Genomic DNA, 24,306 nt, shown 5'->3' on the forward strand with positions numbered 1-24,306 from the left:
AGGAGCGAAAGAGCAGATTTTTTGGCGGTTTTGCGCTGAGCAGAAATAAAGCAGAGCGGCCCGGGCCTTGGGGGAGAGCTGCCAGGGCCGCGCGGAGGTTAGGGTTGCAGCGCTGAGAGCTGCATGGCACAGGCTGGCACCACATTTGTTTTCTATCAGAGGCAGCAGATGATTCAACTGTCCTGTCAGTTTTTCCGACCGGGCGGTCCGGAAAGAGGACGAGAGTTTGGGATTTTCCACCCAAGCTAACTATAGCCCCCCCCCCCCCCCCCATCCTCCACCCCGGTTCTCCTGTCATTACCCCCGGTTCCGTCCAGTCCCCCGCCACCGAACCCCCGCCCGCTGCCACCGCCCTGTCTCCCTCCGCCCGGTCTGAAATTAGCCAGCGCTGTCGCGGGTCATGTGACTGAGATCCAGCTCGTCGCTCAGGAGCTCCTTGCGGCCGGGCGGGTGGCGTCTTCTCCCTTCGGCAGCTCCCGCCGGGCACCCTCGCGATGAGAGGAAGACACCTCTGACGTCTTCCCCGTCCCTGCCCTCGTCTGGGCGGCGTGGGCACCCCTGGCAGAGGGCCACTCTGGAAAAGCCACAGGGAGAGTAAAGCAAATGTAAAAGATGAGGATAGAGTGGCAGAGAGGAAGAAAAACAGACAGACAAGCAGACACTTGGGATCCACACCACAGAGAGAGAATTTTGGGAAAGGAGGGAAGTGGAGAAAACAGAAGTAAACAGTGGAAGAGAGAACGAGAAAGAGAGAAAGTGGAAAGACGGGGAGGGAGAGAGAGAGGAGGAGGCAGGGGCTGAGTGCGAGATGGAGCAGACGGAGCGTTTCTCCTCTCCTGGGCCCTTATTTTCCAGCTCCAGCCCTTTCCCACAGCTCCCTGGATCCCTCTGCCAGGCTGAGCTGCCCTAATACCTTTAGCAGTGTGTGCTGGGCAGGACTGCCACTGCTTAGCTGGCGGAAGCTTTCATAAGACTGGGATGCTGGGTTTCCACCTAACCACCCAACTCTGGTATCCAGAACTTCTGAAATCAACCTGAATAATAGCCCTCTCCCTCCCTCTCTCCATCTCTCTTCATCTGCCTTTCTCTCTGTCACTCTAATTCCCTCTCTCTCCCTTTCCCAATGTCTCGCTTTCTGTCACACATTGTCCTGCTCTTTCTCACAAATGCAATCTCTCTTCTTTCTCTCCAGCTCCCGTTCTCTCTCTCTCTCTGACTCTCTCCCTCCATCTCTCTGTCATCCCCCTCTCTCTCTCCCCCTCGCTCTCTCTCTCTATTACCTTACATGTGACAGACTGTTGTTTACCTAGCACACTAGACAGCATTGTTCCTACAGTGAATCTGACTCCTGTGAGGGCTGTGCTTGTGTTCGCAGACACGTCCAGGTGCGTGGCTGAGAAGAAGTACACAGAGCAGCAGGCTAAGAAGCTCTTCCCACAAGTCTTCGTTCCTGTCTGCAATCCTGACGGCACCTACAGCGAGGTGAGAGAGAGAGTGTGAGAAAGAGAGACTGAATGTGTGTCTGAGAGTGTGTGTGAGAGAGAGAGAGAGGTAGACCTAAGGGACAGTTGGTGACCACCTCAAACCATCTCGGAGAAGGAGCTCAAAGCCAACATGGCCGTTCGTTGAGCGTTCCTCTTCCCCGGGCCTTGGAGTGGGCTGTCTGACCCCTGTCCCATGTGCCCCTTGCAGGTGCAGTGCCACAGTTACACAGGCTACTGCTGGTGCGTCACGCCCAACGGGCGGCCCATCAGCGGCTCCGCCGTGGCCAACAAGAAGCCGCGGTGCCAAGGTGAGCGGGCCACTCTGGGCTGGCAGGGCAACGGCTGCCCTGCCCAGTGCCCTGGGCATCATTTACTCCTGACAAAAACATCACAGACGATGGCAATAACATTTTACCAGTGTTCTTATGCTAATATTAGAATTCAAAATGTGTTAATCATTGCTATTCTTTAACACAAATGTATTCATTAACATGAATGAATGAAAGTAATTTAACTTGAATAACAACAGAGTAATTTTCACACCTGAAATTTACCTTGTGACTTAAAGTTCCAGGAACAGTGGGGGAAATGTGGGGAACATTTTCCCTCACTTTTCTGGAGTGTTCTTGGAACTGAGCATTTTTAGCTGCCATTACTGTATATCACTTAATGAGTCACAGAGTATATCCTTTCAGTCAGCCTGGGACTTCTTCGTGTCTTTTGAGATTTATGCATCATGGTAGAGATTCACCATGAAACTTAGCTGTTCTGGGTGTATTTTAGCTGTGGAGCAGATGTGTGTGTACTTGTGTGAGTACGTGCATGTGTCGGTGTGTGTGTCTCGACGCACAGCAATCAGAGCACAGTGTAAATGGTGAATGTATTTGGGCTGATTAGGAGTCTTCCTCCCTGGAGATTCCACTGATCTGTGCTTTGGGCACTCCTGGCTGCATGGCCAATGCAGAGCTCTAGCAGGGATTTTTGGCTAGGACTCTGGATCCACTTAAGAACTGTGGTGACCTGCTCATTGTGTGTGTTCTGTTTGCACGCATTACCGTCTGTTGTTGAGAAGCTGTCCCAGTATACTGTAAGATCAATTTCTGAGAACAGGGCAGACCATTCCGAGAACAGAATGTTGCCTAAAACTCTCAGAGAGAGACGGAGGGTAGAGCTGATGCCTGTTGATTATGATTCATAAAATCCTTTTTTGCTTCGATGGCAACTATTTCAGCTGCTCAGTAAACAATTTGGAAAGCTGGGGAGGGGTGGGCTACCACATTTCAAACAGGTGACTTTCAACAATGTGCAATAGCTGTGCTGACACATGATTTACAGTGTGCTAAATTATCTGCGGGCCACTTCTCTAGCACCAGATGGTTGTGGGTTTGAATCCCTGGCAAGTCCCTCCACGGTTATACCCATGGCCAAGAGCTTAATGTGAACCTCCCCAGTAAAAATCCAGCTGTGTAATTGCACGCAACTGCTACACAACTGGATAACCAATTCCACATGCCTGCTCTTCTTTCAGCCAGTATAGCGGTGGGTATTCAGTTATAGGGAGGCTGCTGTAGGTGGGCAAACTTAACTGTCAAACTCACAATTAATGGAGTCAGTGGACTGTGGCAGCTGCATGTGTTTCAGTCAAACTTCCCTCAAATTACCTTCCATGCACTGTGTAGTGATGCTTGTTCTGTAACAGGCCACAGGTGCACTATTAAAAATTTTATTATTATTTTTCTTTTTTGGCATGTGCACAAAATGCTTTGAAGGGATTTATAAAACAAAAATAAAGAGACACAGTATGTTAAAAAAAGAGGGGACAAAACTACATTTTAAAAACAAAATCATATTTAGAGATAAAAATAAATAGATAATTGATGAAGGAACTGGGCTTACCAGATGAATATAAATGGGTACTGGGAATGTTACCCTGAACAAGGCTTACCTTACACCAACGAGTAAATATTTGATCTAATTTTTGAAAATGATTTGTACGTCACATGATGTGTGTGGAGGTTTTACACGCACTGTTTAAAGTGGTTGTCTTTGGCATTGCTTCCTGCTGGCTATCAGCAGCTTCTAAACTCCCAGCGTATGAACTCCCCGTTCCTCTGGGGATTTCTGTCAGGCAGGGGCCAGGAAAGATTAAATGCTGAAGGGCCGAGAATGTTCAGCAGCCTGCCAACGGGAGAGTGTCCTGTAACAATAACGTTTCCTCATGGCGGTGAGGTGGCTGATGCTTACTTTGCGAAATTAAACCTAAGATTGCTTGTCTTCCCACCAACCCCCTTGCTCCCCCTTGTTTTTTAAGGGTCAAAACAGGAGAAGGTCAACCCCAAAGAGCCAGGAAAATCAGGTAAATACCTCACGGGAAACCCTTCGTTTGGGTTTGTTCCCCCTACGTGCTAATGACAGGTCCTGGGTCTGTCTGTGTGCACGTGTGCATGCGTGTGTGCATGTGTGTGTGTGTGTGCGTGCGTGTGTGTGTGTGCGTGCGTGCACGTGTGCATGCGTGTGTGCATGTGTGTGTGTGTGTGCGTGCACGTGTGCATGCGTGTGTGCATGTGTGTGTGTGTGCGTGCACGTGTGCATGCGTGTGTGCATGTGTGTGCGTGCGTGTGTGCGTGCGTGTATGCATGCGTGAGTGTGTGTTCTTGTCACTTGTCGTAGCTTGCTTCTGTAATACCGTGTCCATTGAAGAGGGGAGTGTGAGCTTGGGGTGGTAACAGGGCCTGGAAAAGGATGCGATGATGGTGTGTTTGTACAGCAGTGCTTCACTCACACGTGGAGCTGTCATACCTTAGGAAGGGGAGGGGCTTGTGGTCAGGCATTCTAATAACAGCCTTTTTCTTCTGCAGCAAAGATACTGAGGCATGCAGACTATACTGCAGAGAGAGAGAGAGAGAGAGAGAGAAGTGCTCAGCTCAATTAACATACTTTTTCTCCGCTGTGCTTAAATTCATTCAGTCACGACCAAGAGGCACATTTCCTTGGATTCAGCATTTTTTCAGCCTTTTCTTCTTTCTTCCTGTTGAGCTTGTGAGCCGAGGTCTGGAGTTTTATATTGCAGCGGGGATCTGACTTTGAGTTCAGGGGCAAAACGCTTCATCTGATTCAAACTGCTTGAGTTAAATTTCCTACTGTATGGGAGGATGCGTGTAAATCTTTCTTTTTTTTATGTTCTGTTTGGTTCTTGTTTCCCACATAAATGCCCTAACAGAAAACCTAGAACTGGTCTTTTGCAACTGATTAGATTTTTGGATGAGTGTTGCAGGTCTGAAGTTGTGATGTTATGCTGGCCTTAGGAGTGAGGAATGGGCTAAATGGATATTTTGAGCTCCCAACGTTACTCAACGTCCTGTTTAATTTATGCAATCCAGCTGAGAGCTGGTATGAAAACCAAAAACCACCAGGTCCCCCCGGGGCTGGAGCTGTTCTCCTCTCTGCTGAAGGAGTGGGTCGCGACCTCCGTGAGGTTAACCAACTGCGGGCTGGGGGTTTACTTTAACTACCTCAACGTCTTTCCCAATCTTGCCCCCAAAAAAACAAACAGCATCAGCCCCGAAGCCTCCCTGGTTTAATCATTCCACGTTAAACATGTGCGCCTGGCTTTACTGTGTTCCTGCAGCTCTGCATTCTTTTCCGTTCCATTGAAATAAAGCTATTCTTTTCCCTGCCCTGCAGACTGAGTGGAAGACACTGCTGAGGAGCCTAACCTCTGTCTTCTCCTCCATGCAGCTCTCTCCCGTCGGGTGCTCTTCTGGGTCCGTGTCCCAGGCACCGCTGAATATCTCTCTCCTGTTAAAACATGGTGCTTTTTGTTTCTGTTTGATGTTAGGGTAAAATCCTAAACCATTTTCTCAGTATGGGTCAAAGATACACGGGAGGTATTGGAGTATGATGGAGTAGCTCACTTGTTGTTTTGGTTTTCAGACTGCAACCACTATTTTCCAACAAAAACATGTGGGTTTGCACACACATACACACACACGCACACACACACACACACAGACACACACTTGCACAAACACAAACACAAACACAAACACATAAACATGCATGTGTTTATACACATTTTTCATAGCCAGTCTTTCTCACGTACACACAAACTCTCTCTCTTTCTCTCTCTCTCTTTCTTTTCCACTCGCTCCCTTTGTCACTCTCTCTCTCACTCTGTCAGTCACTCTGATCATCCATCCTCTCTCACTCTTTCACCCTTTCTCAGTTCCTATCCCCCATTACCTTTGGCCGGGCAATGTGCAAATCAAAGACTAAAAATGTTGACAAGGCTAGCTTACTCTCATAATTGTAGTCTCCTTGCAAATCTTTTCCATTCTGAATACAGATGAAACTACAGGATTAATTGTGGAGCCTCCGCCCTCAGCAGATGAAGAAGGTAAGACCACAGTCATCATCATTGCCAGTATGGTATCATTAGCTTTTTTGTGTTTGTTATATTTTTTTCTGCGCAGTTGGGGAGGGAGATTTTACTCCGCTGTAATGCCGATGCTTCAGTAATGAGATAGTGGTCTCTAATTCAATCCCAGAACCCACAGCTGCACCCAGTCTGTCCATCTCTGTTGCTTTTGGTGCCAGAATGTGTCATAAGAAGCCAAGTTTCCCACAATCCTCTTGGCAGCAGTAAACTCAGACGCATAGCTCAAAATATCCTTTATCTGTGTAATTACCATGTAGTTAGCATTCTATTGACAGCGGATGTAGACAAAGCTCTTACTTTTCTGTTGGCAAGCAGCTGCGTGTTGCATTTCTTATTCTAGACTGAACTAGTACTGTGTACATCTTTACTATATCTTTATTTCATTCATCCATAGACGTCTGCAGTGTATCACTGTTAGAGGGAGTTGTGGCGATGTTAATGGATTCGGAGCAGTAATTAGTGTAGCTCAAGAAAATACTTTTGTTCCTTTAAAAAATCTGAATCTGAGGCTTTGTATTTTTCTTCTTTAGACATCATCTCCCAGTACCCCACCCTCTGGACTGAACAGGTTCGGAGCAGACAGAACAACCGAACCAGAACGCAAGGTGAGCTTACTGCTACGACGAGAACCTGCACCCTCCCACAAATGCGTTATCACACACACGCACACACACACGCGGTACACAGCACGCCGCCACATACGTGCACACATTAAATGCACATTATTGATGTCAGGCTACATTTTAATAAGAGCTAGGTTTAATTAAGAAAATGTTATTCTCTCGTTAAGTAGCTCATGGACTCTCAGCCCGCTGTGATGCAGATTTGAGAGATGGGTTCTGAAAAGACCCTGCTGTAACTCAGTCATGGTTATTTACTGCTCTCTGCCGGCACGCTTTTAAAGACGTGTCACTTTCTCATGGTTTCCCCCGTTCTCCTTTAATTATCAGCACACACGCGTCATCGCCATCATCAAACAACATGTGGCTTCTTCTTCCTCTGTCACACTCTGGTCCCGTTCTGCAAGACGAAGGGGTTTCTCACTCACTTTCATTTCAGAGATGCATGCTTGAATCCGCTGCCTTTATTCTGCTTGTGTGTGCATAAATATTTGTATTGTGCTGTGTGTGTGTGCGTGTGTGTGTGTGCATGTGTGTGGGTGTGTGTGTACATCTGTCTACTGTATGCAGGGTGTTTGTGCTGCATGTGTTCATTTGCATATATGTGTGTGTGTGTGTGTGTGCGAGAGAGAATATACCCATTGTGAAGTCACCTTGATTTATGACCAATAAAAACAGGGCAAACACAAAAGCCGATGGTTTTGATTAACCACATGCTCTTTGGATATGCGGATGCTTTTTTTAATATTAAAAATGTGCCTCACAGAGAGATCTTGGTCTCCAAGAGGGAGGAAGGGGTGAGGAAGGGGGAGGGATTTTGCGCTTTTAATGCAGGCAGTGCTTGGTAATGAAAATAAGCAAAGACAGAAGGGTCCCCTTAATCTCTGCCGGCTCTCAGCCCTGGGAGGGAAAGGGAAGAAGGTGACGAAAGCCCCCGATCCCCACGGCACAGCGGGCTAGCGTGTCGTTTTCCACTTCTGCTGTGCCACCACCACTCTAACTGTTGTGGGTTCCAGGCCCAGGGAGCTGCGGTCGGGCTTTTTGATGATGCTTTGCCATCAGAATAGCAGCGATAAGATTGACTATGGGAGGAGGTGACAGAACCAAGCGATTTAGTCCAGCAAGGGAAGAGGAGAGGGCCAAGAACTGAACCCTGGGGGACACCTGGACCTTAACTCTGAGGGCTTTGTATCTCTGGCATTATTCTGTATAAAATGTGGAGCTTTGGGGGGGGCTCATCGATATAGTGTTTGTGCCTATCTGTATGTGTTCAATGTCAAATTCTGGATGTGCAAAATGGTTCTAAACGGAGCACTCTGCAGTGATGCTGAAGTAGAGAATGGTTCAGTTCCCTATGGGAGTTATTGGCTTTCTGCAGCAGCCGTCACCCCTGTCTCTGGTGAGGCATTGAGAGGTCACAGAGAGGTCAACGCACTGATGGGGGTCTCGTCGTGGTCAGAGCCACACGTTCACGTTCGGGCCAGCAGCAGTGGCGGTCAGGCTGGCCGCTGGTCTCCTTGCAAACAAGCAGACCAGGTCCAGTGTCTAAATATTTATTTAAGTTCAGCACACTGGGCCGGGGGCAGACATTAGCTCCTTAATGTCCGTAAACATTCCCAGGGGGACTGATAAAGGAGTCTGCCAGAGCAGTCTCTGAGCAGTCCTCCTCCTTCTCTTCTTCTTTGGTAGCTGTTTGAAGTGGTGTTGAGACGGCTCTTAGATGAGGCACCGGCCACCAGCCCCTTGGCCTGACCGAATAAAAAAATCAGTGCTGTTTTATGAGGTCACTGTGAATCAGATGGAGAGCGAGAGAGCGAGGGAGTCTCAAGTCTCTTCTACATAAATAAATCTCCTCCACTTTGGATAGGGATGAGTGCCAGTGTTTGTAAGAGCCTGGACCTCTGCTACTCTTCTGTACCATACACACCACCTGCCAATGCTGACAGCTATTTTTGGGTGGCAGTGTAGTATGATGGGCAGGGAACTGTTCTTTTAACTTGAAGGTTGCATGTTCAAGTCCCAGGCAGAATACAGAACACTTAAGCTGGTACTTAACTTCAGTGGCTTCAGGGTATACCCTAAATGGAGATATGCTGTGTGTGTGCGTCACTGGATAAGGACATCTGCTCAACGTAGTGTTTATGTGAAGTAATGTAATGTGATTGATTTTAAAAACTGATCTGTTCTTCTATTACCACCACCCCCTCCGTTCTGCCCGCCCCCCAGCCTCGTCCTGTGACCAGGAGAAGCAGTCCGCTCAGGAAGAGGCCCGCCAGCACAAGAACGAGGCGGTGTTCGTGCCCGACTGCGCCCAGGGCGGCCTCTACAAGCCCGTCCAGTGCCACCCTTCCACCGGCTACTGCTGGTGCGTGCTGGTGGACACGGGACGTCCCATTCCAGGCACCTCCACCCGGTGAGTGAGGCAATGGTCCCACAAAAACTCTGAAAAAAGACCCCCCCCCACTCAACCAAAGGAACAGGGCATCCCACTGCTTGGTACCTCACCCCTGTATCCAGCACTTCCAGAAATTCGACCCCCAGAATTGCCAGAAGGGTTCTCTGCACTGCTAACCACCCTGGCTCTGCTAACTCTGCTAGCGGAGTACATAATAGCATGGAGGACACGTGCCAGAAGAGAGTTTGCTTTCTTTAACTGAAAGTGACTGCTCGGAGCTGCTAGGACTATTTCCAAGGTCCCAGAAACATTTCTGCCTCTCGCCGACTCAGCTCAGTAATTTCTCCAAGGTTCTTTGGAACGTCAACAGCCATCTTTTATGCACTGTGAACGAGGACAGTCCAGTCCACGCGGCTGCAGTTCCATATGCAGCCGTTTTTAAAAAAAAACGCGTCATTAACGCTTGGCTTCTGTTAAATTCGCTGTTACCGCTGAGTTTCAAACCCAGCTGATTATGCTTTCAGTGCCATGAATAATACCTTGCACTTTGGCGCCCCAAAGTAAACGAGAGACTGGCTACACTGCAATTGGGGTCCAAAGGAGGGGAACCCCTGTGCAAGGGGCAAAGAGTTTGTTCGCTGACATAACGTTATGTCTGCACTGCTGGCTCGACCCCATGCTCAAAAGCAGGTCTAATCCCAGCTGGGGTAGGGGAGAGGGTGTTGTGTCATTTTTAGGAAAGAGTACCTGCTTTTGTCGACATGCAAGTCACAACCGTGCTTTATACACATTACACACATCTGGTCTATAGGTACATAGCTTACCTGATCTATAGGTGGACAGCATACCTGATTTATAGGTACATAGTTCACCTGATCTACAGGTACATAGCTCACCTGATATACAGGTACATAGCTCACCTCATCTACAGGTACACAGCTCAGCTCATTTACAGGTACACAGTACACCTGATTTGTAGATACATAGTTCACCTGATCTACAGGTACACAGCTCAACTCATTTACTTGTACACAGTACACCTGATTTGTAGATACATAGCTCACCTGGTCTACAGGTACACAGTACACCTGATACACAGGTACATAGCTCACCTGATTTACAGGTATGATGCTTACTTGATTTACAGGTACCAGGCATACATGACCTACAGGTACATAGCTCACCTGTTCTACAGGTACATACTAGCTCAACTGATCTATAGGTACAGTGCTCACCTGAACTACAGGTACACAGAACACCTGATCTCCAGGTATGCTGTTCACCTGATTTAGTCGCACAACAGATTTAATCAACGGATACAGAGCTAACCTTACTTAAAAGGGTATAGCTTACCTAGTCCACAAGTTCCTTTTCAGACCTAAGGTTTATATAAAGTGTGTGTGTGCGTGTGTGTGTGTGTGTGTGCAAGCGTGCTTGTGTGGCAGCCAGGAATCTGTGAAACTGGCAAAAGGAGCTGTGCATGCTGTTACAGTTTTAATGAGCGAGGGTGGGGTGTGTGCGTGGGGGTGCAGAGTCGGGTATCGGGTTAATGAGCCCCCAGGCAGCCCGCCAGACAGCACATTAGTGCGCGCACAGACGCGGATTTTCGCCTTTCTGCCGCGTTCCTGGCCCGTTCGGAGAGGTCGAGCGGCAGCCACCGGGACATTGGCTCCTCCAGGCAGACTATGAAAGCGTCCCAGTGTTCCACACTCTTCCCTGGGAACTATTCTTCTCCCTCCCTCCCTCCCTCCCTGTCTCCAGACCGGAGAGCCAGGGTCCCAGCATTTCTCTCGGGGTCAGGTGCTTTCTCAGGACAGACAGCCAGCAGTTTGAGTACCAGTGTCAGAGAGCACCGGAACAAAAAAGCTCCAGGCCAGAGTCTCCAATCAGAGCTCTGCGCCCCTGGCTGTGCGCAATACAGACTCTCAGTGCGACCAGCTGGCTGTTGATGGCATTATTGAGTAGGGCTTTGGAATAAATCAATCATCTGCACGATTTTTGGCCTGGCCCTTGTGTTTCTTACACAGAAAATATGCTCTTATAAAGGGTATTAGATAATTAAAGCGGTATACTAGAGGGGAAAATTCCTACTGTTCCCTGGAGGTTGATTCGGAAACTCCAGGAGTTGCAGGAGGTTTGAGCTGTATGAGACAGCCAGAGATTTAATATTCATCATCCACGTTTTTACTACAATAGAATGGGGTCATTGTACCCCTAAACAAGATGCTACTGGGTTTGATTTTTAAATGACATACGGACATAAACCTTGGACTGAAACTTTGACAATGTTTGTTTATTTAATCGCTTCACAGCATTGTATTTGTCGCTAAAGTCACAAAGACAGTACTGAAGGTCTTTGCTCGTGGTCTTTTTATGTGTGTGTTGTGTTGCTGCAGGTACGAGCAGCCTAAATGCGATGGCAATGCAAGAGCTCATCCCACCAAGCCAAAGGACCATTACAGAAGCCGACATCTTCAAGGTGGGTGTCAGTCAACTGTGTAAAGTGTGTGTGTCTATGTAAGTATGTCTTTGCATATGTGAATGTTCCAGAGTGCATGTTTGTGAGAATTTGATAGAGGACCAATATGTGCATTTATAATAGTGAGGGAGAGATAGAGTTGTATGGTATAGAAATGTAAAAGCCTGTGAAGTCACGGATACTGAAAGTAAAGTATTTCATTTATTCCACTGGCAGCAATGACTGTCAACTTGGAGAAAGGTAAAGAGGTATAACTGGAACCCCCCCCCCCCTCCCCGACCCACCGCGTCCCTGCTCATCAGGGGAGTGGCATGGCGATCAGCTGATTTTGTGAACCGTGAGCACCGCCGCCCCCCCCCGCCCTTACAGAAGGGACACAGCCTGCCCCAAAAACAGGGACGAGCCCCCGGCTGATAACAAAGTTTAACGTCTGTCCTTCTGTTTACATCATTAGTGAGAGGAACAGGATGTACTATCTGTTAGCTGTGAGGAAACCCATGCCCAAAGAAATACACTAATATCTCATGCAGAAGGGGGAGTCGGGGGCTGATAGCACGGAGCTGGGGGAGTAGCAGGGGCAGATAGCATGGAATGGGGGTCCGGTGCAGGAATGAAAGGGGGACAGCTCAGAATGGATGGTTGGGGGGCAAGGATAACTGAAATTCTATGTGGGGGTGTACAGTGCATAGTACAGTATAGTTTGTCTGGAAGTGCTTTGGTGGATTTAGTACAGATGACCAGCACAACAGTTAGGCACGACTGACAGGCCTCCCAGGGCTGTTTAATTAACGGGATTGGAGTAAGCGGATCGGCGATGATTTCCCGCCACGAACAGCTCAGCCGCATCCCTCTCGCCGCGCTCTTCCCAGGAAGGACCGCGTGAAAGCGCAGACGCGTGAGCGAGCACACGCACGCAAGTGTCACGCAGAAACAGAGGCCAGGTGTGCGGAGGGCTGGAATCTGAGGCGCTGGATGTGTGCTGGCGAGCGGTGGCGTTCCACGGCAGGTTAGCGCGTCAGTAACGGGGCAGACGCGAGCAGCGCTAACGAACAGAGGCAGCACTGTTCCCCGCGCTAGCTGGCTCGTCAGCCCGGGCTGCGTGCACAGGTGGGCTCTCACTACAGGTCCAGGTCGGAGCTGGTGATTTAGGGGTTGGGGGGGGAGGGGGGGGTGCAGACGGACTGAGAGGCGGAGGAGGGATACTGGATTTAAATTGCCTTCAGAAACACATGCTGCGTTTCAGCGGTGAAAAAAAATCAAAAATGAAGAGAAACGTACTGAATGATTTTAAGAGCCGGAGGCATAAAGACCCCGTTGAGCGGTTTTGGTAGTATATTATTTCATCACAGCCTGTGCCGGGAGGGAGAAAAAAAATAAATAAGAAAAAGGTGTCATTAACAGCTCGGCCTGTGTTTACAGAGTGGGGAGAGGCAGAAAGTGTGAGAGCGGGCAGTCTGAATGGAGAATACCACAGGAAATCCAAAAAAACCAGGATCTTTTTTTTTTTTTCAAAATTTGACTAGAAAAGTGGCTTATTTATCGAGTGCGTTCAGCCATGACATGCCCAGAGTTCATCTTTCCACAGACGGTGTGGTGTTCAGCTCTTCACCGGCAGCAGCCGTTTTGATCGAAAGTACACTGAGTATTACTGTACTGCAGTCCAGTGGCCTGGCAGGTGGTAACTGTCCTGCAGATACACACATAAAGGTTCATACCCACACGTAGGTACACATCCATACACAGCATCACGGAAGTGCATGTACACATAATGCAGATATGTAGGTGTGCTCCTTGATACACACACACACACACATACACATACACATACACATATGTGTCTCATACATGCACACACAGTGACTCCCGTGTCACTGATCATCTGTTGAATCCCCTGGACACTCAGTCAGAGTCGGAGAGCTGTTTTCATTTAATGACGTGTTGCATCGCAGTCCACAGTAAAGTCTGCCAGCATTTAGACTGCTCTAATGATAAATGTCTCTTTCACATCAGAGCTGTCAGGGACCTGCCGTTGAGAGCTTTATGGGGAGGGGGGAGAAGGGGGCATCTTGTGCTGAAAGACTGTGGCGTGTGGGGATGGGGGTGTGTGGGGGGGGGCCGTTTGGCCGGTGTTTTACAGGAGGGGGTTTGGAGGATGAGGGAGAGAGTGGCATTGGGCAGAGGCTGGGAGTGTTGACGGGGCCCAGTCCCGAGTGTGCGTGTGAAAATAATATCTCCTCACACATGGCCCCTGGTCCCAGCCCGAGAGCTTCAGCGCACACAGGTACACAGCTGGCTCCAAACAGAGGAGGACTGGGCCCAGAGTGGAACTCCTTCATTTCTTATAATACAGACTATTCTACCATATGAGTGAGAAAGGACCTTTGAATGGGAATTAGACTCACATTCCAAAAGAACATAGTTTGATGACTTTGTGTAAGGATGCCAACAGTGAAAGTACTGCTGTGCTATTTACATGTCCAATTGTTCTGAACGGCCGCCAACACTGATACTACATGTGAAAACAATTCAAGCAGCACCCGTAACACAGCTCGGTCTCCCAATTTTTCCATATGTTTTCCATAAATTTTCCATGATTTTTCCATGAAGTACTTAATGGGGCATCTATGCCTTAAGCCCTGTCATTAGGTCATAGATTATGAGAGGGGTGAAAGCTGTAACTCCATTAGCGGCTGGTGTCACGCGCAGCACCATGTCCGTATCGCTGATGCGCTGGAGACGCTGCTGGGATAGAGCGTGTCTGAGCCGTAGCAGGTGAAAGCCACACTGTGTTGGTCTCAGAGTAGGAGCATAGCTGACATGCTAAGTTGGTCTCACTGCAGGAGCATAGCTGACATGCTAAGACATTTGCAGAGAATGAGCTCTCTTTCACTCAGGGAGGTGCAGCTCTATGAGCGTCTAGACCAACTAAGAAAAAAACCCTGGGGGGTGAGAGTTCAGCCATTAACAGGTGGGTCCGAACGTTTTATTGGGTCTGAGCCAACGGGGGACCTGCTGAATTTGAAACCGGAGGAGCAGGAAGCAGGCACCGATTGAGGTGACAGTAAAAACACTGTGGGGCCAGCCTTCACTCGGCTGGTAAAGCTGAGGGTTTTTTGGGGGTTTTTTTCCCACCTGAGAGAGGCTGGGTGAGACTGGAGCTTGTGTTTACCTCAGCGCTGGTCACCACCTGTTTGAGCTCTGGAGCGGCTAAACCATGCTATTATCTCCACGGCTGGAGAATCCTGGCCCTGGGGCCGGGCTGTAAAAATGCTGGAGAGCTCTGGTCTGTGGGCCTGGGGTCGGGTCGGGCTGGGAGGAATCTGCAGCTCGCTGGGACAGCGTAGCCTTCAGCTCCTGGTGTAAAAACCTGACCCTTTGGGTTTGCTCTTAAAACTATATGGCCTAAAATTATGCAATTACTGCCATTGCAACCATTCCATGTTTTTTTTTTTCCACTATATTTGTAGAATTTCATTCATGCAGCAACGTGTTTTCATTCTCATTCATTGATAGGGATTCCAACCTACGACCTCTCAGCATTTCACTGGCAAACAACCCCCCTGTCATCCATCTGATGGGCTATTGTGCGCATTTCGTTTGTCCGTATTGGCTTATTCATTTGTGCTGTTCATTTACAGGCTATATGCAGGGAAAGCCAGCTGCTTAAGGGGACTTGAACCCATGACCTCCCTTTGGTCTGGAGTCCAGTGACGTGCACATGACCCCCGCAGTATTTCATTCTGCTGCCCGTGAGGTGTGAGAAGGTCTCTCAGCCCTGGTCTCTCGTCCCCGCCCTCGCCCCCACCCCCTGTTCCGTGACTCCGCCCTCTGGGCCCCCAGCTGTAAAAGGGAAATTGCTCCGCAGAGCCTCCTGGGTGATTGGCAGGTGTCCTTTTCCACTGGCAGGACAGGGGGAGGCCTCGGTCTTTATTGGAGGGAGTAAAAGACGCAGAGGCGCAGTTTGAGTCTCGTTTCAGGTTTACCCGCCCGCTCTTTATGTTCGACTCACTTTAACACGGTGCAGCACCTGTTCTTTTATCTCCCAGCTCCTGGTTTATTGGACCACCTACAGTAACGTGCGTCAGTCGTGGAACACCGTTAAGGTGACACTAAAGTGCAGATACAGTTGGTTTTGTGTACGTGGGCGTGGCTTGCATGTCTTTTGATTGACGGCTTCCTGCCCTGTCTCGCTGTCAGGGTGTCCTGGGGCCAAGAAGACTGAGTTTCTGACGAGTGTCCTGGACGCGCTGTCGACGGACATGGTGCACGCTGTCACCGACCCCGCGTCCGCGGCCAGGTAAGGGCCACGCCCACCGCTGGACATTGAGCTGCATTTCTGTTTTCCTTTCATTCGTTTTTATTGAGAATTAACTCAGAATGATGCATTTACAATCGAAGAAGTCCACTTTCACGAGGACTCAAATTTACCACTGAAATGCTACCCATTTATTGTGCTGTTTCACTCAGTTCGAAGCATTTGGTAGGTTTCATTCTTAACACTGAATTGGGTTTTCGATTTGTATAAATGCTATTTTCTGAGAATTCTAGTAATTATCAGTATATATGTATCAGTTGGTTATTTGATTAGTTGATTCACTGGTTAGCTGATTGATTGATTGATTGATTGATTGACTGGTTGGCTGGTTGATTGATTGATTGCTTTATTGATTTATTGGTTGATTGATTGATTGATTGATTGACTGACCGGTTGCCTGACTGACAGGATGCTGGAGCCTGACCCCAGCCACACGCTGGAGGAGAGGGTGGTGCACTGGTACTTCAGCCAGCTGGATAAGAACTCCAGCGGGGACATCGGCAAAAAAGAGATCAAGCCGTTCAAACGCCTCCTGAGGAAGAAGTCCAAGCCCAAAAAGTGCGTCAAGAAGTTCGTGGAGTACTGCGACATCAGCAACGACAAGGCCCTGTCCCTGCAGGAGCTGATGGGCTGCCTGGGGGTCACCAAGGAGGACGGTGAGACTCCGCCCACACACGTCCAGTATTGTGACTGGGTAACATATAAAATGTTTGCTATGTACTGTAAGTTTCTTTTGGTTGGGGGGTATTAACTATATGAATAAAAACAGTCAGTGTTTTCACATTTTGACTTTGAGTACTACATGAAAAATAAAATAAAACTTTTCTGATTTTCTTAGGGCCTAAAACAGGTGAAAGCACAACTTCCAGTAAACAGGTGAGTTTACCTTTAAAGTAATAAATAAATTAATTAATTTATTGATTAAATGAATAAATGTATAAATAAAGAAAAGAATGGGTGCAATGCATAGAATGAACATTGTGCCATTTATGTGGCCCGTGTAGGCATGATGGAGGAGCTGGGCTTGTGATCCAAAGCTTCTTTTGCCAGCTGGGACACAGTAGCTGTACCCCTCAGCAAGGATCTGAAACTTCTGTGAATCTTGCAGCACAATTAGATTGTGTGTAAAAATATGAGCCATATTATCTTCCTCATGCAAGGGTGTCACTAAGCAAGTAAAGTGTTGTGTAGTGTAGCGTACTGGGGAAATAAACTCCTTTGTTTAATTCTTGGTTTTCAGAACGCTTCAAAGAAACAAGGTTAAATGGGACTGGCCGGTGGCCACAAGACTTCCTGTATCCCCAGAGATTCTGCGCTCACCAAACAGCGATGGAAACCATAGTATTTGCACTTTGTACTTTAAGATGTAAATTCACTTTGTAGAGATGAGGTATTTAAACAGACTGCTGGATCTGTGAATGACATAGTTAGCTTTTTTATGTCTTTAAAAAAATAATTAACACATACAATGTATGTGTCCTTCTTGTCTAAAAGGAATACTTTTTTCTCTGAGTTGTACAAGTTTTCATGTATTTGTGTGTTCAATTTTGTTACAGTACTTGTTTTTTATATTTTACGGCAGATGTCTGGATAGATTGGAGAATGTGTGAAAGGATAACGTAGGAGCCCTCTTGTCTGTTTTCATTTTAGCAACCTTGCCAGAGCTTTGTATAGTAGTTCTCAGTGTGCATAAAATATGACATTTGTTCTTAAAGCTGATTCACATAATTGGAAAATAAATAACTCTTTTTTTTACATATTTTGGATGGTTTATGTGTTGCCTGTGAGTCACTGTAAGGAGCCCTGATAATCCATAACCGAAGATCTTTACACAAATTCCCTTTCTATGGAAGAGAAACTGTGTTCATCTGCATTCTCTTCTTTTCTGCAACTGTATTTGAACCTTTTAGGAAGATTTTCTCTCTGCTAAATGAGACGTTCCTGCACCAGGAGTTCTGTATTAGTCATGCATAGGCAGGGTTATGTATCATAGCCATAATCAGACAGCTTGCCAAGTCCCTCCAGCCATATTTTGAAATGTCATTGAAAAGCATTTAAAGTACAAATTTCTATTCAGCATTGTGTGTCTAATTCCCCGGGAGTACTGAAGACAGATAAATTGCAATCTAGTGTCTAGTGGGTGTGTTTATGTGTGAGTGTGTGTCTGTGTGTCTATATGCGTGTGTGTGTGTGTATGAGTGTGTTTGTGTATGTGAATCTGTAGGGCTGTGCGCGTGTGCACCCGTATGTGTCTGTGAGTATGTGTCTGTATGTCTGTGTGTGTGCGCACGCGCGTTTGTGTGTACATGAGTGCGCGTGCATGTCTGTGTGTCTGTGTGTGTGTGTGCGTGTGTGTGTGTGCGTTTGCTGTGACAGGTTCAGACCAGTCCTCTCCCAAACGCCACGCTCCCCCTTTCAGCACAGGATGGAGCGGGGTTTGGGGGGGGGGGGGGGGGGGCGTGTCCGCCCGTCTCCTGGGCAGCGTCAATCTGGCGGTTCAGGTGTGCTCCCTGCGGCGCAAAGCACCTGCCCTAAACGGGGGTCTGTCCCACCCCCGCCTCCACCACCCATGGCTATGGGACGGGGCAGGGAGGGGGGTATTAGCGCGGATTCTGCATTTTGTGGCCTCTGTTTTTTTTAAAGGTCTATCATTCCTCTTCAAAGTGCCTGAAGCGCACAGCAGAGAAAGTATCCATGTTCCGCTCTTAGCACGTGTGCTTCATAAAACAGCATCTCTTTGTTCAGGAAGGGTAAGAATTCAGACAGGCTCCTTGTCTGATCCAGTTCCTCGCTAGCCAGTCTGTAGAGGCTGGCAATCAAAACAGACCTCTCTCAGGACAGACACGTCCAGAAAAACACTGAGTGATGTGTATTTGTTTATATGAACAATAGAAGAACGTCACACACTCCATCTAGCTTGATCTAGATGATCTAAAAAGAAGATTGACAGACGTATTGTGCAGTCTTATGTAAGGACTTAGTCAGGTCCGTCCCTTCGAAAACTGGTGCAGGTTAATTATGATGACTGGTTCTTTTGTCGCATTAAAATATGACATCATCAAGCTGTGAGCAAAGTCTTTTTTTTCCCAGACTTAAACTGAAAGACAGCATGGAAAATGAACTGCTTCAAGATAAATTAGTTAATAGAATTATATTTTGAATTATGCCCCTTCATGATCAGATTATATAAATGTTTCATAGTACAAAATGTGCAAAACTGAATTCCTATTGAGCAAGAGCTTTACATTCTGGCATTACTTTACATTGTTTAGCGTCTTTGAAAAAATAACATTACTTAATTGGAATAAGACTGAATTTGTGAGAAATTAAACTGGAATATGTATCTATTTGCCAAGTCTGGTGATGCATTTCCACTTGAGACTGACCTCATTTTCTACATGTGAAATAAATGATCAGGATTGGTCAAAGGTTCGATCTAATCCGCCTCCTGATCTGGTTTCAGAGCTGAGGAGCACAAAGGAAGGATTACCTACTGATGTTTTAAGAAGCCATTTTGAGGACTTACTGCTCCCTAATCACTGAAAATTGGCCCAGGTTTGGATACTGTATATCACAGCAGAGGAACGCGTATGACTTGTGCATGCGCGCGTGTGTGCATGTGCGCGCGTGTGTGTGCATGTGTGCGTGCGTGCGTGCGTGCGCGCGTGCGTGCTCGTGTGTGCGCGTGCGTGCGTGTGTGCGTGTGTGTGTGGTATGTGTGTGTATGAGTGTGTGTAAGTCCCTGCTTCTTTGTTCCTCTGAACTGCAGCGGTGCAGACCACCACGAGGGATGGACAGACAAACGGATAATGAAAAGGAAGCTGGCAGTTATACAGACAGACATACAGGAAGACAAGCTGACTGACTGGAAGGCAGAGACAGACAGACAGACGGATATTGGCAAGGGCAACCCAAGGTCACACAGACATAAGAAAGAACCAAAGGAATATAGCATAGACAAACAGACAGACCGGCAGCCAAGCAGGTTGGCATTCTGTGTTTCCTGCTGGGAAATTCCACCTTCAGTAAGCCCAAACAGAAAGGAGGGACATTCTTCACTCTGTGTGGAGTAGTAGCCTACGCTAACTCTTTACATGGCATTTTATCACGACGTGTTGCTTGTTCAACACTCTCTATGCACTGTAATTTATATTTACCATTGTTTTGGGCCCCCCTACTGAGTCAGGTTCCTTCCAAGGTTTCTTCCTACATGTCGTTCCAGGGAGTTTTCCCTTGCCGCTGTTGCCTCTGGCTCGCTCTGTGGGGGTTTAGGCCAGGGTAAACTGTGAAGCGTGCTGTGACAAATCTTTTGTAAAGTGCTATATATGTGCTATATAAATAGAATTTTGATTGATTGACTGATTGATTAAACTCTGAAAAGAGTAAAACTCAACCTTTTAACCCTTAAAAATACAATCCAACTGGTATGGTTTGAACTATGTTTTTTCAGTCATAATACAACTCTGACAGGTCCTAGCAATGTAGTACTCTGGTATGCAATCAAATCCAGGCCCAGTCATAACCAATGACAGGGGGTAACAGTATCGAGGGAATTAAAGATTCTACATAAGTGGAATGGTTTTTTATTTTGAGCACATGACAAAATCACCATGTACAAGCCATTTCTGAGGAACACAGCCTGACAACCTCCGGTGATTACAACTAAATTATGGAAATCCACCGAGGCCATCATTCATTACTGAAGTGTTCCATGTCCACCCCATTGGACCTTTAGGCTCTTACCCATAATGCTTCATGCCTTTAAAGGGTGTTAAAGGGTTGGAGTTCACATTGAAAATGGGTGAGAGAGTTAAATGAACATGCAGCCCTTGATTAAGTCAGCATGTGACTTGAAAATAAATGCAAATGGTTCCAATATGAACCAATTTTTTGCTAAACTTGCTGAACTGTTTTATGAGGGGAAAAGAAACCGTTTAATTTTGAGTCAAAGTCAGGGACAATGGTTTCAATTAAATTCAGGCCTAAGTGTGAACACTTTTAAACTCAAACTTCAAATTCTATTAAATTTTATAGACCTCCACGGTAAGGCCATAGTTTCACACATACACACAGCAGGTATTGGGAAAAAGTATACATACTGAAAAGTGCTCTTGCTTAATTTCTGAAATGATCAAAAGCTTTTATTTATGGTGTTTGTGGTGTTCAGTAGAAGTCGGGTGAATCAGAACCAGTAAGGTGCATTAAGTCTGAATGAGGCCATTTGCAAAGAATCCTGTTTAAACAGTGATGCCCGGGCAGAAGGAAGCCTCTCTGGGCTGGCAGTTGACTCAACGCTGAAGATCCTATTTCAAGAGAGACATCCCATGAGTCATGTCTCCTGGCAACTAAGCTGATTGTGAGTTATGGTCATGAGGTCTGAGTCACTGACACAGATGTGTTTATCGTTGAATGTGTATTTTTGCTAATTTCATGAGCTAAGTGAATTTTATTAAAGAGTTCTGTTTTCCAGTGTAATTTAGCAGACATACTCAAAGCACCAACTGATCCAAAGTTAATAATCAATAATTAGTACATATATTTATAGAGAACAGCTACATTCCACAGCTTCTATACTGAGATCCTTAGTTTTATTCAAATCAGCATATGATATATTAGTTTATGCAGCAAACCGGCATCCTATTCATGAAATCATTTCTGTTGTGTTTATCACTACAGACAGGTGATTTCTGACATATCTGAAATGACATTTACCCTCCAAACAACATTGCTGAAAAATGCTGTGATGAAGTCACGCATGAGTAGCACAATAACTGCAGCCGTAACACACGTCCCTCTTCCTTCCGTTTCACGTTTCATGATGCTGGAGTCTCCGAGGGCCCTGCTCTGCTATTTCACGGTCATCTGGTTTAAATCCGCGTTGAAACGAGCTTCACGCTACCCCTCGTACAGCATCGCACTGTTCCACGGAGGAATGCAATCCAGCAAGTCGGAGGCGTCTGGCGTAGCACGCCCTCAGTCTGGAGGCATTTCTCCGTCCTCCCACTCCCACCTCCTCCCCTCCCCTACACCTCCTGCCAGTCATCAGTCATCCTGGCCCTCCTACACCCCCCACCCCCCAAACAATACAAATTTGTGGACTTGTAAGGTAAGTGCTTACAGTGGCTGACACATGTAAACACAATTATAAAAAATAGATTTGTTTGAAGAGCTGGCACAGATTGTTGTGGTTTATCCCCTCTGGTCGGGGTCCAGTGTAAAGTGGCACAGTGTCATAAGACACACATCTGTGGGGGTGTTGGCTTTTGGGCAGCTAGAGTTCTCCATGGCAGCCTCCCTATCTCCTTCTCTTCTCCTGCTGAGTGCAGGTCTCCCGTTGAGTGTGGGGGGAAAATAAAAGGTACCACATTTCAGGATTGCCAGGCTGTGCAAAGAATAATGTTAAACCCCATCAAAGCCAGTGTTGCCAATGTTCACTGTAATATTTGACAATCAGTTGAGACAATGAGCTAATCTGGCTATTTAAAAAATAACCTGGCAACATTTCAGCGATTTAGATGGTTATGTAACATTATATATTATATGAAAGCTTTGTAGCCTAACTATATAGGATAACATCCACCTAGTTGTAACATCCTACCTACACCCCCCAACGACAAATAAATAAATAAAAGAAATAAACAAATAAATAAAACACATTCACCTCAACTTTAGCTTTGATGTAGTTTAGCTGTTGTAGTGTCTGTAATTTTGTTGTCACTTTTCTCTGCCAATGGATTCCGTGTTTAGGGTTTGAAATGCAACATTACCAATCAATCAATGAACAGAGCTCTCCTCATTTTCGCGAATAATTGGTCCTCCAAACAAATGGCGTTTGCCAAATGTATTGAACGCTTCCTCTGACTCGTCTAAGCGGAAGTAACCTAGGTCTGTTTGGTCTGTTGATTGCCGAAATATTTTTTTTTATAACCAAGTGTTGTATTTTATTAAAGGACGGTGTTTATTTTTGTATTAGATTTGCTTTTTTTGCCGAAATATTTTTTTTTGTTCCAGACAATTAAACGAGACGTCCGGCGTGTGAAGGAGTAGCTGAGGCTACTCAAAGTTTTCACGGGAACATATAATCAAAGTTTGGAGTGTACGAAGACATGTCTGAGGATGCACTACGTCCTCAAGCCTACATTAAGGTCCCTAAAGGTAGGCTCAGAGTGACTATTGTAGTATTGCTTTGGAAATAAGTCTTATTATTAACTTCAAAAATTTTATTTATTTATTTATTTTTTGTTTGTTTTTATTAACTGCTGAACGCGCTTAACACGTAATACCTACTTCTTATGTTGCAAAAGACCTTCCTAGGTTTTGGGGTTGCTGAAAATGATTATGCCACTAGAAATAGGCTGTGGCCTTCGGTTTGATATTAGATTTGAATATGACCACAGCTGGTAAACATTCGAATTGATGCCGTAGTATGTTTCCATGTTCTTGTCTGGAGGGTGATATTGTGATATGCTCACTGAAAAACAAGCTGAGTTGCAATACAAGGCATTGCTTTGCGCGGCTTGCTATCTAGCGACATTGAAGTAAAGTGGAGACTTTTGGAGGTGCGTTTGGCGACATTTGTTGGGAGCGGTTTGGCAGCACCAGTCACACAGCCTTGATGGCAACTTCCTTGGTTTCCCTGTGCTGTCAGAGCCCTGCAGTGGGTAAACAGTGTGGGGCCGCAGGGCTTCTGTCGGCTGTTTTTTATGAGGTTTCAGGAAAAGAGTTACTCAGGACACGCTCTGTCATTTGTACTGTGATTGACAACATGGCAGAGGGACGGTTATGTGGTGTGTTCACCGCTATGAAATAAGGAGATTTTTCATAAAGCCCCTTTTCAAACGTTCTCTTGGTGTGTCTCAAAATGAGCAAAAGGTGACTTACAGTCTGTGCGCTCCAGAAATGATGGAGGATGATTGTAGTGACTTGATGAGTTGAAAAATATGACAGGGCATCCCAAATGAAAACAAAGGGGGGTTTAAACTAACATGGAACCTGAAATATCAAGTGGTACGGTTCAAAAACACAGCCCTCCTGCATATTGCATACGCAATGCAAGTTGTTTTTATAAGTCCAAGCCACAACGCAAACCCACCACACAGGCTGCATGCTGCTTCTGTAAACCATGTCCATGTACAAGACTGAATGTGGGTTCTGTAATACATCCCTGACACACTCGATCAGCAGGACGGTCAGGACAAAGACCACCTTCAATGTGGGCATCTCAGGACAGTCTACATTCCGGTGGATGTAGTAGGAATTATGCGGCCCTTTTATTCATTACTTCCAGCAAAGTGGAGGAAGGCCAAAAAGCAAAATGTGGAGTGACATCAGAATTTCCCAGGATAACAAAGGGACTCTTGTTTTGATCAGATTTTAAAGGAAAAAACCAAAAGGCAAGACAAAGAGATCAGGAGATGACGAGACAGCTTGAACGAAAATAAAATCTCCATCGAAATGAGGGGAAATGAGAGTCACCCACCAGCCCGTCGGGTGTGGTTATGATGAGATTAATTAAATGATTGCGCACTGTTTGTTCATTTAAAGGCACATAAAATTGCTCCAGTCTATCAGATTT

The 24,306-nt window shown here is 46.5% G+C and overlaps 2 protein-coding genes across 4 annotated transcripts in view; both read left to right on the plus strand.

The window, feature by feature from the left end:
* smoc2 (SPARC related modular calcium binding 2) overlaps positions 1–17,490 on the plus strand; it is a 27,453-nt gene extending 9,963 nt beyond the window's left edge. The window contains exons 3-13 of one of the 2 annotated variants that reach the window (XM_035400505.1): positions 1,376–1,482; positions 1,693–1,792; positions 3,796–3,840; positions 5,797–5,880; positions 6,453–6,527; positions 8,769–8,955; positions 11,334–11,416; positions 15,614–15,713; positions 16,140–16,387; positions 16,570–16,607; positions 16,972–17,490. In XM_035400505.1, the coding sequence (XP_035256396.1) occupies positions 1,376–1,482; positions 1,693–1,792; positions 3,796–3,840; positions 5,797–5,880; positions 6,453–6,527; positions 8,769–8,955; positions 11,334–11,416; positions 15,614–15,713; positions 16,140–16,387; positions 16,570–16,607; positions 16,972–16,995 (1,091 nt within the window). In that variant the 3' untranslated portion in view covers positions 16,996–17,490. The remainder of the gene's footprint in view (positions 1–1,375; positions 1,483–1,692; positions 1,793–3,795; positions 3,841–5,796; positions 5,881–6,452; positions 6,528–8,768; positions 8,956–11,333; positions 11,417–15,613; positions 15,714–16,139; positions 16,388–16,569; positions 16,608–16,971) is intronic. The other variant, XM_035400506.1, reaches the window with a different exon arrangement.
* Positions 17,491–22,593: 5,103 nt separating this feature from the next.
* The window catches only part of dact2 (dishevelled-binding antagonist of beta-catenin 2), a 38,392-nt gene continuing 36,679 nt past the window's right edge, over positions 22,594–24,306 (plus strand). For both annotated transcript variants that reach the window (XM_035399788.1, XM_035399789.1), the window contains exon 1: positions 22,594–22,886. In XM_035399788.1, the coding sequence (XP_035255679.1) occupies positions 22,848–22,886 (39 nt within the window). In that variant the 5' untranslated portion in view covers positions 22,594–22,847. The remainder of the gene's footprint in view (positions 22,887–24,306) is intronic.

Source organism: Anguilla anguilla, chromosome 18, assembly GCF_013347855.1.
Source record: "Anguilla anguilla isolate fAngAng1 chromosome 18, fAngAng1.pri, whole genome shotgun sequence".
Taxonomy (NCBI): Eukaryota; Metazoa; Chordata; class Actinopteri; order Anguilliformes; family Anguillidae; genus Anguilla; species Anguilla anguilla.